Source organism: Ursus maritimus, unplaced genomic scaffold (genome assembly GCF_017311325.1).
Source record: "Ursus maritimus isolate PB19 unplaced genomic scaffold, ASM1731132v1 scaffold_5, whole genome shotgun sequence".
Taxonomy (NCBI): domain Eukaryota; kingdom Metazoa; phylum Chordata; class Mammalia; order Carnivora; family Ursidae; genus Ursus; species Ursus maritimus.
Window position 1 is genome coordinate 26376872 of NW_024426663.1, and position 14462 is coordinate 26391333.

The window sequence follows — 14462 nt, forward strand, 5'->3', positions numbered from 1 at the left end:
TGATAATTCAATTTCCCTTACTAGGTGCTAGTAGGAATAGTTAAAATACCTAGATTCTCAGACAAGTGGAAGCCCAGAGATTATTATATTCAATCAATGGTATAAAAACGAGACAAAGGCTTTCATCTTTAAGGTCAAAAAGGAAAAGTAGGGCAATCTGCTAGAATCTCTAATGGTTAAAAACTTATGAAAGAGGGTACAACATTAATATTTCTAACATCTTTTCCTTGTGTTTGTCTTTAAACTATAGTATTTTGAAATACTGTTGAAGGTTACATTATTAAGTGACTAAAATGTTTGTGAGTAGGGAGGAGGCATGTTTTATGGAAGAGTTCGCAGATACGCCTGCAGTTTGACCGTGTGGTCATAATGCAGGCTTATTGCTTTAATAATAATTTACCCAACCTCTGACATTCATATGAAGACAATTAGTACTTCTCAAGGGCTGATCTTATATGAATGCTAAACATGTTTGTCATGAATATCCTCATTTTGTTTTAAACAAAATATTTTATATGCTATTTATATAAGTTTTCTGAACTCATAGTTATCATTTTGAGGAATAATCACCCCAAGTTCAAAATTATATATGATCAATGAATCTCTGAATTTTAGAATAGCCCCAGGCACGTAGTGGGCATCTAGTGTTTGGGACGCATACACAGATGTAAAGATACCTCCTAGAACTTAATTATCTCAAAACAAATCTCTTATGTCAGCTCTTTTTTCTTATAATCTACCTTTTCTAATAAAGCTGAATATAGAATTCAAGGAACTGGATTTCTGAGACATGGCTGCTGCTCTGAAAATTAACCACTAAACTAAAGGCTGCCTCCTGGAAATATCCTTTAGGAATGATACCATTTTTGTGTTTATCAGTGTCCTGCATTTCTCTTGCACCTAAAACATTTTTTAGCACCAATAGCTCCTTCCCTTCTGTTGCCTATTTTATTTCCCATGCTTCTTGGCTTTCATATGAAAAAGTTAGCATTTTGTAGAAATTACCAGCCAGTCAAAAGCACTCTTTTTCTTCTGTATGGCAAACACCAGCTATAATATTTATTTTGCAAGCTCTTCATCACTTTCTATGTTTCTAGGTGTCAGAGTCCAGGGTCCACTTCTTCACTGCTGTTTGATTTTTGTTACTTGATTTTGTTTTTAATGCTATGTCTGAGCCTGTCCCTCTTTTGGAAGCCAAAGGGGTTGTAATACTATTCTTTGGATAGTTAAGGTTTTGTGAAAGCAACATATAAAATATTTTTATGATTTAAAAACAGGCCTAAAAAGTGGCACAATAGTCAATGATCCTAGTTCTCCAGTCTCTAATAGGGTGACTGGGGGGGGGGGGGTTGACTGGGGTAGAGTATATAGTGCTAAAAATGAACTTCTATAATCAACGAAAACAAATGTTAAGTGATTTTTAGGTTACAGAAAAATGCCGCGACACCGCCCGCAGAGCCGCGGCGTGATTCGGGAGAAGGAAGAGGCACAGACAGGTTAGCTTGCAAAAGAGAGCGTGGGTGCAGGGGACAACCGCAAGGCACGGCACTGCCAAGAGTGCGATCGCCCTGAACAGCTGCAGCCTCTTGTATTTATTGGCAATAAACAATCAAAGACAGTCAAGGGGATGATCTGTAGTACATCCTAGTGAATAGTAATACATCAAGGAGAAGGTTATGGGATTAGATGATGTAACGTTCAGCAAGTGAAGCCTATTCTTAAACATGTTGCTATGGACCCCACGGGCTATTGTCAAGAGCAATCAAGTTTCGGTTGGGGCAGCGTTCTGCCCTTTAGCGGACCAGGCGTTCCTGGAGCTCGTTTTCTCAGGGCAGGTTCCACCCTGAGCGAGCTGGGTGTTCCCGGACGCTGTGCTCTGACGTTTACACTAAAGCCCGCAAGGTCACAAACATGTTTTCCTATTGTATCCTTAGCATAAGCTCTCGGCCAAAGGGCTGCTGCAGAAAAATTTGTACTTTGAAGTATTAAAATTAAAATGTTTTATATTTTATTTTATTTAAATAAGAGTTCTTGTTTACGTTAGAAATGTCCTCATATTATTTAACCTTAAATTTTCGAAATTAGGTTTGTTTTAAATAAAGTTAGCATTTGGTCCCAATATAGCTATTGACAAAACTGACGGTGTATATGTTTAAACTATAATAATTTTCCTTTATGTCATAAAGAGAAATAATATGACATTTCAGAAAGTTTGTGGAAATTTTATTAAAAAATCATTTATATAATTTTAACAACTAACTTTATGTATCTACCCACTGTCTTTCATAGATTATATTATCATTTGCATAATTATAGTATATATAGTCTATGCTCAATTCTGTATTTGGCATGTTTCACAAACCATTATGTCATAAACAAATTCCTATGTTTCCCAAATAATTCCATTTGCAACCATTATTTTAAATAGTCAAATCATGTTTTGTCACTTAGGTGAACTATAATTTATTTAAGTATTACATTGTTGCTGAATTTTTAGGTTACTCTGAGTATTTCTTACCATAAATAAATGACAGTGAACATATTTTATGTGTACTGTTTTTCTCATTGTTCAGAATTTATATTTGAATAGTATCTGCAAAGAAGGATCACTTAGTCAAAATTTATTAATTTTTTATAGCACATGATATATATACATGTAAAGTGCTTTCTACAAGTGTACCAATTTCCCACGCCACCAATAACTTAGGAAAATCCTTTCCTGGCAAGATTCCTAAGCATCTTTCCCTAGTTATCAATAATGTCTTAACTATTTACTTAGTTACTAATAACACTGGCGAAGAATGACCCTTTGAAATTTGTCAGATCTTTCCTTTATGCCTGTTAACTGAAAAGATTCCCTCCCCCTCCCCGTACCAACTTTCTAGCATTTGAAAAAATAACTCAGGAATGATCGCTAAGGGGTTCACATAATTTTAGGCAAGTAATTTAGAAATCAGTACCTAGGTACAGAATTGAGGCATTTGGGAATTATAAATATCAAGAAAACATCCCTAGGAACAGATTACATCCCTAGGAACAAAAATCAGGACAGGATCAGATTTCCGCAACACTAAATACCAGCCAACAGTGAGTGGTATCTCTAGGTTTGATGAGAGTCAACAAAGACATTTGCATATATAAGGGTTTGGAAAATGATATTTATGTATCCTCTGGCCAACCTACAAATGTGTAAAAATTAAAACTCTTGAGTAGCAAATGTTATGTTATTTTTAAGAAACTGGTAGCAGGGTGTCTGGGTGGCTCAGTCAGTTAAGCATCTGCCTTCAGCTCAGGCCATGATCCCAAGGTCCTGGGATCAAGCCCCATGCCCAGCTCCATGCTCAGCAGGATGTCTGCTTCTCTGTCTCCCCCCTGCTCATGCTTTCTCTCTTGCTATCTCTCTCTCTCTCTCTCAAATAAATAAATAAACAGGGAGCCTATGTGGGGCTCGATCCCAGGACCCTGGCATCCTGACCTGAGCCAAAGGCAGACACTTAATGACTGAGCCACCCAGGCGCCCCTGAGTTCTTCACTTTTGATGCTAAAAGTATGGTTACAAAACTGAATGGAGAGGCCAAAAGTTATTACTGAAAGAAGAGATGATGAAAATAAAAAGTGTATGCCTTAAACTACAGATGTTCATAGTAAAAAGTAGGAAATGGAAGAGGGAGATGTAGAATAGGAAGTGTAAGCTAGCTTCGCTTCTCATCGGGAAAGGGTAAATGGTATTGTTAGTCTTAATTTTAATACCTTTAAAACTTAGGATAAAGACAATTTGTTTTTTCCAATTTTAAAGAACATCTCAGATGCATATTAGAGGACGTTTCTTGCTCACAAGTGAAACAAATATAGCATAAAGTTTCAAAATAAATGGGTGGGAGATGTAAAAGAAACACAAGGAAAGAAGGACTCTCAATGTTAATTTTAGACAAAGTAGATTTGAGGCAGTGATTATTAAACATGAAAGATAAGGGAGAAATGTACAAACAAGAATTGCAGGTTATTATATATATTTGAAAGAGCAAAGGGACAAAAACTAGAGACAATATGAAGATATTATGCAAATGGATAAAAATGTAGACTATAGCTATTTTATTGAATATCCTTGGGAAGTTATGAAAATTGATCATTGGTTAGACCACAAAGAATTGTTCAACAAATTCCTAAATATAGAATTTATATACTACATCGTATCTAGACACAATTGGGAAAGCTAGAAATTAAAACAAAAATAAAGCCTCCAACCGTTTGTAAATTCAAGTATATCTTTGCTTACATCGACAAGGTTTGATGTTGGTGTTCTCATATTTTTTTCTTTTGTTAAATCATCTAATCAGTATCATTTTGGTTTCCAGTTATATCCAGTAATCAAAATTATACTGATTAGATGATTTAGGGAAAAAATCATGAACATCAACATCAAACCTTGCAAATTCAATCAAAGGTAAATTCAGAGCCAAACCCTATAGTTTTATATTCTTTGTATTTTTAAAAAAAAGAAAAATAATAAATTACTAATTTAAATGAGACGTTTGAAAATAAACAATAAAGCTTAAAAAAAAGCGTGAGAATAGAGATAATAAAAAAACAAAAGAAGTAAACAATTTCTGGCAAAGATAACGATGACAATGCTAATTCAGTTTAGGAGAGAGAATGACTCCTCATCATCTGTTCTAGGGCCAGCAGTTCCGTAAGGCAGTCCAGGGCAGGTGAGTGGCTCTACTCCACAAAGTCATCCAGAGACTGGGACTGAGGCTAGTGGCGTGACAGCAATTAATTCTCTAATTAGAAAGAAGTAGAATGGGGCGCGTGGCTGGCTTAGTCAGTAGAGCATGCAACTCTTGATCTGGGGGTTGTAGATTTGAGGCCCACGTTGGGTGTAGAGACTACTCAAAAATAAAATCTTAAAAAAAAAAAAGTTAGGCTACAATCCAAACTCTTAAGACCAAAGCCTGGATGTGGCATATACCTCTTCTCATATTCCGTTAGTAAGAACCTAAATTCTCGCTTAGAAAAAGGGAGACAAAAATATGATGTAGTTGGGCTGCCGTGTGCTTGGCTACAGTTCTGTTACCACAGAAGAAGGGAAAAACAGATGTTTGTGGTCGACTAGCAGTCTCTCTCACAGCTGCTGCAGAGGACTTTTTTTAAGTATGTGAAAGTAGTGTGAATGTGGATAAAACTAAAAATCTCAAATGAAGTGTTCTGGGAAAAATGTAAATGAACAGAATTGAAGCAAATAGAAGTTTAGAAAATATAAAAAGAATAATGACCATAATTATTTCTAAAATTGCCTTTGTATTCAGGCAGTTTTACTGCTGCATATTTTTTAACTTTCGAAAAGCAGATAAACACTCTTCAGAGCATTATAAAAGATAGTTTGCCATCCAATTCATTTTGAGAAGGTAAAATAATCTGAATGTTCAAGTTTGAAAGCTATAATACAGCAAGGAACATTCTAAACCTGTCTCATTTAGAATATAGATGTAAAGATCCTGAATAAAATATTAATAATTATAATTCATTAGCCTATTAAAAGGATCACCCATGATGATCAGTCATGGAGTATCTCAGAAATACAATGATGCTTTAAGAAAACTACCAATATATGATTACTTATGTTTCCCAAAAGAAAAACCGAAAGTATCAATCAACTATAAAAAGGCAAAGCATCTTTTTAAATTTCTAATTCCTTTGAAAATAATTTTTAGAATACTAGGCATAGAAAGACTTCTTAGTATGATAAAGAATATGTCTTCAGCCAACAGCCAAGTATTTAATTGTGCTTTGCATTAAAATTGTAAAGACAACGTATTGATTATCACCATTTTAAATGTTTCTCAAAAAAACTTCCTGCATATGGGTTAAAAATAGCTTATATACCTTAATAATAAAAATCACCTGCCTGCCCAGTCTCTTCCTTTTCACCCTTCCCTTTAATCAGTTCTTCCTATTTCTGATAATCATGCTACTATTTTAGTTCTTCTGTTATTACCTTAACAATTTTACGTATACTTAAAATATTTCTTCTATTGCACAAAGTACAATCTTGTTATATCTTGTTTCCCTGATGTATAATGAGGCAACTGGTTCTCTAACATCATTAGTAAATAAAACTGTTAGTTATTTAATGTGTAGACTCTTGATAAGTGCTAACTTAGTAATCAATTGTATCCTAATTTTATTTTATTTTATTTTATTTTTAAAGATTTTATTTATTTATTCGACAGAGATAGAGACAGCCAGCGAGAGAAGGAACACAAGCAGGGGGAGTGGGAGAGGAAGAAGCAGGCTCATAGCAGAGGAGCCTGATGTGGGGCTCGATCCCAGATCGCCGGGATCACACCCTGAGCCAAAGGCAGACGCTTAACCGCTGTGCCACCCAGGCGCCCCCCCCAATTTTATTTTTAAGCAAAATTTCATTATATGCCTGTTGTTTTGAAACCTCCATACAGTGAAGTATATACATTTTTTTTTTCTATCAGAGGTCACTAGTGATAATAACTAAGACTAAAATAAGAATTCTTTTCATTTTTATTACAGATTTTAATTTAAGAAAGTAAAATATAAAATAACAGTTTCTCTCTCTGTTCTTTAAATTCAGCAATAGGGAATTAGAGGGAGAATCAAAAATATTTTTTAAATGCAGTTATGTAATAGCATTGAAGAGAAAGGGGAAAATGGGAAATGGTGCTGGACATATATACAAAGGAAAAATGAACAACACAAAAAGAAGGGGCACAGATTGACTTACGCCTTCTTAAAGGGTAGAATTATATAAGTATAGGAAGTCCAAGAGAGGAAAACGGCCGCACAGACTTAAACAAAGATAAATATATAACAACATGTAAAGATTTCATGGTGACTCTTTAAAGTTCTTTTTACTATGTCCTTGGGAAAGCAAATAATTCACCAAACTTAATATATTGCATATATAAAAAGTAGGTAAAATTATATTAATGACTTGGGGAAATACAAAAGAAAAAGTGAAGTTGTCACTCTCAAAAACCCTTGAAATTTAAGGCCATGACAAAGTAAATGATTTAAGAGCAATTAGAAAATACATATCTGAAAGTATATGTTGAAAGCGTACAAATTAATCTAGCAGAGAGACAAAACACTTTTAATGATAATTTATATTTTCACATTTGCCCTGAAGTCTTATGTATTCAGTGTAGTTAGAAGAAATATTTTAAAGCCATATATTTGCATGTTTTTCTTTTTATGAGAGAGATAAAATAAGTCAACCCTAAATAATCATGCATATATTACATAATAAAGGATTTTCCATGGTAATCTAAAGGGAATTCATACAAATCCAGTGAAACTAATGCTTTCTAGTAGTTCTTAATATAACTAAACTACTTGCTCTTCTTTTGTGATTTCGTCACAGCCCTCCAGAATAATACATGGCTTATAAATTAGAGCCATCAACTTTTTGTCATTCCTCAAGTCAAGAGATAAATTTCTCATAAGTTAGAAGTAAACTTGAAACAAGTCCCAGAAATTGTAGCAATGACAGTTCATGATCTCAGGGTCATGAGATCAAGCCCCACAGCTGGCTTCCCGCTGGGTATGAAAACTGCTTGAGAAGCTCTCTCTCCCCCTTTCCCTCTGCCCCTCCCCCACCCCTGCTCACACATGCGCAAGTGCTCTCTCTCTCTCTCTAAGAAAAAATAAAAAAATAAATTAATTGTAGCAGTGAAATCCAAGAAATTTTGTACTTCTTCCATCTACATAAAACCCCAATCCCAAAAACTTGATTCTCATTTTGCTCACAGTTTCAAAGCATGTATTATTTATATTGCTACTGTACCTAAGTGAGCAAGTTAAGTGATTTGAGAAATACATTCTTACACAATGCTTGCAGTGTGATTTAGTGTGCTTCTGGAGTATTTATTATCAGACTAGTATTTATTATCAGACTAGTATTTGTTAATGATTAACACGGTGTACCAAATCGTACCCTAAGCTTGAGTCCACAAAGTACAATAAAGGGTGAATTATCCCTTGTCAATAAATCCCAGAGGAATGAATGTATGATTTAGCTCAAAAATGTGGTCCACAGAGTGAAGTTTGGGCTGAAATGCTCTGAACCAGTGCTTTGTACTGGGTAAACAAACTGGATAATTACTAAGATTCTGTTCATTTCACTTTGTGTCCTTAGGCCAAGGCTAGAAATTACTATCACACCAGAAAACTACGTCATCATGCTCTAAATCCTAAATCATCTAGCTATAAAACTCTTTTCTGTTTTCAAGAAAGAGTTGGCTGTTTCTATTCTGTTTTTTCTATTCTATTCTTTTCTGTTTTCAAGTATACTGTTTGCCCAAAGTACGATTGTTAAGAAAGAAAAATTTCCACAAAATTCTTGGGCCACTGTGAGGGAATGGGTGCAAATTTGGTGCCTTTTGAAATGTAGGGAGGCAGTCTGAACAACAGAGTAAGAGGCGTATTTAAAGCAGTCACCATAACGTGATCCATTAGCTTGTATGATTTATTCATTCATTCCCAACTATTCTATTTAAAGTTATAATCCCTAACCCCTTTATTGGGAACTCCCTGTTCCCTGCTCTTTTTTTCTCCATAGAACTTATCATTATCTTTCTTCTCGTACTAGCATGTTAATTTCCCGAGTGGCAAGGATTTTAAGGATTTTTTTTCGTATTATGTTAACTGCTATGTTGCAGAGCATAAAAGAGTTCTTGACAGTATACACTTTGATTAAATTTATTCAATAATTTTGAAGTCATGAAACGAACATTCAGAAGTCATTTTAAAGATTTAATTGTTTAAATCTTCATCTGAATCATACATTTTGTTTCACTTTTAAATAATAGCTGGAAAAAAAAAACCATAGGAAGCATATATAATGAAGAACTTTGAAGAAAAAGCTAGCATACTACATACCTTTAAGCAATGTGGTTCCCAAAAAGAAAAAAGTGAAGGAGCCAATGATGACCCGGCTTTTTGTTGAATTTTAATTTAGATGCAAACAGACTTTTTCTTCTCCTTTGGGGAGGCAGAAGTTTGTTTTGTTTTGTTTTTGGTTTTGTTTTTTGCTTTGAAATGTTTTTAATTTTATTATTTTTTTAGTTTAAATTCAGGTAGCCAACATACAGAACATATTAGTGTCAGACACAGAGTTCAGTAATTCTTCAGTTGTGTGGAACACACAGCACTTATCACATCACGTGCTAGGCACTGCAGTTGAGGGAGAAATAGCATCTTTGAATTAAATAAGAAGTTGCAGTAATTCACTGAATTCTATTTTGCTTTTATAAACCTGCTCAAAGTTGTAGTACACATTTCTGTAAAAGTATAGGTGAGGGTGGTTTACAGACTTGTCTCAAAAACGTTTCTTTCGGGGCGCCTGGGTGGCTCAGTCAGTTAAGCATCTACCTTCGGCTCAGGTCATGATCCCGGAGTCTTAGGATCGAGCCCTGTTTCGGGTTCTCTGCGCTTTTCCCTCTCCTCCCCGCTTATGCTCTCTCTCTCTCTCGCTTTCTAACTCTGTCTCTCTTAAATAAATAAATAAATAAATAATCTTTAAAAAATTCTAGAAAAGTTTCTATCCTGCAATTAATTAGGACAATAGTGACATCCTATGTCTAGTACTGAGAGCAACTTTCCCATGACAGTAATTGACTGTCAAGGACCCCGAGCAAATCTTTTTTCCTAGATCTAGCTGTAATCATATTTAAACTAAAAGAGGATAAATGTTTGGTGGTAAATTTTCCTCTTACTGTAACACTAAGTTAAAATTTTACACCAGTTTAGTTAAAATGAAAGAAGCAATGTGCCTTTCATTTTTTTTAAAACATAAATGTCAATACATAAAACAAAATAGAACAATATCTGGCAAATGGTAGGTATTCAATTAATGTACACTAATTAAATTGCATGTTTTTGCTTCAAATAGAATAACATGGGCAACTGGGTGGCTCAGCTGGTTAAGCATCTGACTCTTGATCTCTTCTCAGGTCTTCATCTCAGGGTTGTGAGTTCAAGCCCTGCTTTGGGCTCCATGCTGGGCATGGAGCCTACCTAAAAATAATAATAATAATAAAATAGAATAGAATAACAGATTAATGTTTCATCTTAATATCTAAGAAATATTATTTGTCCTTTTACATGCTTTATCAGAAGTTTAGAATTTTGGCATTCATAGATAAGCAACGTTTTAGATAACCACATTTAAATCTAGATTTTCTCAGGAAATACTAAAATCATTGGTCCTCATTATTAAAAACTGCTAGTATTATAGAATGAACATGTTTTGGTATGTTTATCAATTTATATACCAGGAAATGTAGGCTACAAATATACTGATTTTACATCCTGTAATGGAGTATTAACGTATGAATGAATACACTGATATATGGACAAGGACAGTGCGACAGATATACTAGGTCCAGTGTTTGTTTTGAGTTCTTTCATAGCGGAACTGTTGTGTTCATCCTGATCTTTCTTCAGCACATTTCTGGTCCCTTTGTGACTGTTCCTAGTTTTTATAACATGTCTGAGTAGGTAGAAGGATGAAACCCATGGTTGTAGAATAGTGAGTGATATGTATTACTGTTGTATGTAAGAATTAAATCTAAAACCTAGATTTGATTACAAAGAGTCTAACTCAAAAATTTTAGTACTCCTATTTCATGAAGCTCTAGGGTTCCATAAAATAATTTGGAAGTGAAAGAGACAGAATCTTTCAATCTGTTTTTTTTTTCATAATCTGTTTATGAAATCTGATCTCTAAATCTAATTCTTTTCTTTTATTCAGTCACCTAATTACTTTTCATCCTCACCACCCTGTTTTTGCTATCAATTATATTTTGGCTTCCGGTTGTAGTATATCAGAAATTGAATAATGTGTTACCACCTATAGGCAGAAAATTAATTGTTCTTGTTTATGACACAGAAAAACATAATCTAAAAACACAGTTCTTTTTTCCAACTTCTGTACCCACTGTTTTCAAACTTATTACCTACATATTTACATATTTGTTTTTGATATTACCATTCCAGATGCTTGTGCCTTCAATAAAGCATTTACTTAAACTTGTATCTTTTTGTCATGTTATTTGCCTTTTATATATCATTCAAATATACCATCTTATTAAAATCCTATGATTCAAACAGTTTTAAAAGACTTGTTTAAACCAAATAACTTAGTCATATACTAAACTAACTGTTGTACCTTAGTTAACCTCTGGAGTGGGGGGAAATTACCGATAGTTATTCCTGGGAAGGAAATGCTTCCCTTCCTACAGTCTGTGATCATTAGTCTTCGGTTTTGTGCCTTCGCTGTAATGATGGAGGTCTGTTTCTCCTTTATTCTTTGCAGAGCGCTGCAGCAGCTCCCAGCCCAGTGCTAGGAAACATTCCCCCAGGAGATGGCATGCCAGTAGGCCCTGTGCCACCAGGGTTCTTTCAGGTACTCAGAGAAACGCTGACTAGGAATGTTAAGGCATAGGAACTCCTGCTTGATTTTATTTAACGACATGAAGGAGAATGAGGCTGTTTTAATTCTTAAGGTAAACGTAATGTGTGCAGCCAACTCTTGATATTCAGAGACGGAGTATCTAGTATACAGATTAGCCCTTCCTTCCTGTGTTTTATTTGTTGTTAAATTTTTATTCGTGTATTTATTTTGCCATTTCCTTGTTCAAGTAAGGAAGAAAGGGAGTGGAAATGCAAACTGGCCCATTCAGTTAACTGTGGTAAAGATGGGGTGGGAGAAGAGGCTAAAGGTGAAGTTCTGGAATGATAAATGGATTTTAACTACCCCAGCTATCCAGATCTGCACAGACCAAAGATAATCAGGATTTGGCTGTACTTTCAAAATATGGCTAAATCATAACCTTTTCATTTATCAGAATTATAGGCTATATCAAAATATTTTGATAATCATCTTTTTGGCTTTTAAGCTGGAATTGTTATTAATATTATTATATGACATTTTAAAATCGGATTTTAAAACACATATGCTAGTATTTTAAATCTCAACAAGACCATTTTAGCAATGATGATAATGATTTTAGAATTACATCACTTAAATTTTATTGCATTTACATTTAATTCTGACAGTTCTAATCCAAACTAATACAGATTCTGAAGTTTATTTATTTTTACTACATAGTTTATTTTTTGACATCCTTTGAGAAAATCAGCAAGAACTTTGGAGTTAAGAACTAGAATTGGAAGGCATTATGGGAATTAATGTAAAATCCTATGTTGTTAGTGAATTTACATTAGGTACTTACGAACTGATTTGTCACTTTAGTGTTTTTGTATTTTCAAAGTCCTTGACAGTCACCTGTTAGTCCATACCATCATTACAGGGTAGATCAGTGTACTTATAAATATGAAAATAGAGAAATAAAATCTTCCATAGTTACAGCAATTGAACACAAAGGTCTTAATTAGAACCTAGTACCAACTCTGAAATGTGAAGTCCTTTAGGACATACTTATTCTTACTGCTACTCTATATTAATACCCGACTGGTTTAAAATATTCAAAAGTCTTTCAGAACTCATATTCTGTCTTGAGGGCTCTTTCCTGTAATCTAGCAACATATTATAACTCTCGATTATTAATTAAACAATCTCGATTTAAGATAATAATAATGGCTAATACTTATTAACTGCTACTGTATGTCCTGCTTTGTTCTAAATGTTTTACATATATAAAGTCTTAATTCTCACAATAACCCTACGTATAAAGTATGTATTGTCACAATTCTCATTGCACAGATTTAGAAAAACGAAGGCTTGATAGATAAGTGGTTTGCACAAAGTCAGAAAGCGACAGGGTCAGGATTCAAATCAAGGCTTTCTGGACTTCTGCCATAGAATTTACCTTTTAAAATTCATAATTGATCATTATTCACAAAATATTTTTAGCTCGTTTAATTTTTTTCTCTCTCGTGCTCTATTCCTCTTACCAACGATGAATTAGAGTTAGGGAGTAAATCAAAAGGGTCTTATTTACATATAAGAGTTAGTAGAAGCTCTCTAAATGGCACTTTTAAAAAGAGGGGTGGGTCAGGAAGGAAGCTGAGTACTTCTAGGGTTAAGCAAAGATATATAAACCCATACATTTCATCTTCACATTTTGTAAAATGACCCATTCTCCTCTTACCTGTCTTCTGCCTAATTCTTGGTAAGAGTAGTTGAAACGGAGTTAACTTTGTTTTAATTATTCTGGTGGGTGCATACTTAAGAACTACTACATACCAGGCACTGTGGTAGGCATCTAAAAATAGGTATGTTAGTATGTACCTTCCTGATGCTCACTGTCTATTCAAGAGGCATCATTAAAAATAAGTAACTGTAATGTAGCAAGCTATGTGTTGTAACAGAGTCAAGTGTAATGTTTTGTGATGATCCAGAAGAAGAGCTGATAAGTCTACCTGAATTGCAGCTGGGAGTGCTTTGGAAAAAGTTTTCCAAGGAAAAAAGCAGGGGAATGATATTCCAGAAAGTGGGAACAATGTAAGCAAAAGTATAGAGGCCCTCAAAAAACATACATTGTGGTTAAGGAGAGAGAGACAGGCAATTAAGAGTAGAGAAGGAAAATAGCTGTATTAAGTTGAGGCCACCAAACCCTATCTTGGGAGGTCATTGTCAGGGAAATATTGTCAAAATAGTACATGAAATCCAAACTGGCATCTAAAGATGAGTTAGGCAAAGAGGCAGGGAGTAAGGGAAAGAATATTCCAGGAAGAGGGAAAATAATTTTTAAAGGCCCGGAGGGGAGAGGAGAGAAACTAAATATTTAAAAAACAAGACAAAACAATGGAGCTTACTTAGCTAAGGGGAGAGTGGCTGGTGATGAGGCTCCAGAGGAACCTTGAGGAGCTTGTAGGTCAGGTAAGAGTTTGAACTTGATGCTAAGGGCAGTAATAAGCTCTTGAAGGATTTCAAGCAGGAGAGAGGCATGTTAATATTTGTACTTGTAGAAAAATCTCTCTCACGTAGCCAGACTTGCAGAGGGACAGGTCTGAACGTAGGAGACTATTTAGAAGGCTGGTACAGTGATCTCGTGGATTTAATGATGGCCTGAATTAAGAAAGTAGCGGTGGGTGTGGAAAGAGATGAACAGATTTAAGAGACAGATAAATGCAGAGGGTGTGAGTAAAAGAATTCAAGAATAAAATCCTGCTTTCTGTCTCAACCTGGGCAAATGGGGGTTTTATTTTCCAAGATAGAGACCACAAAATGAGTAGTAGGTTTGAGGTGGGACAGATGAGGTTTCTGTGGGACCTCCAGTTAGAGATACCTTTTGGACTAGTAAACATAATGGGTTTAAAGCCTAAAGGCAATGATCGATCCAAGCTAGAGATAAAAATTACGGGATTACCATCATATTAAGAGCACTTGAGTCCACAGGGGTAGATTAATTATCTAGCAAGAAAGCGCAGAATGAGAGAGTAAGAGGGTATGCAACTGAACTCCA

General features: G+C 34.8%; 1 protein-coding gene across 11 annotated transcripts in view; it reads left to right on the forward strand.

Annotated features, from left to right (window-relative positions):
• Positions 1 to 14462, forward strand: part of SSBP2 (single stranded DNA binding protein 2) — a 278964-nt gene that overhangs the window by 188367 nt on the left and 76135 nt on the right. For 7 of the 11 annotated variants that reach the window (XR_005832453.1, XM_008711041.2, XM_008711042.2 and 4 more), the window contains exon 5: positions 11348 to 11437. The exons of the other annotated variants lie outside the window; for them this stretch is intronic. Coding sequence is in view for 6 of the 7 variants with exons in the window: in XM_008711041.2 (XP_008709263.1) it covers positions 11348 to 11437 (90 nt within the window). In the remaining variant the exon portion in view is untranslated. The remainder of the gene's footprint in view (positions 1 to 11347; positions 11438 to 14462) is intronic. 11 annotated transcript variants of the gene reach the window in all.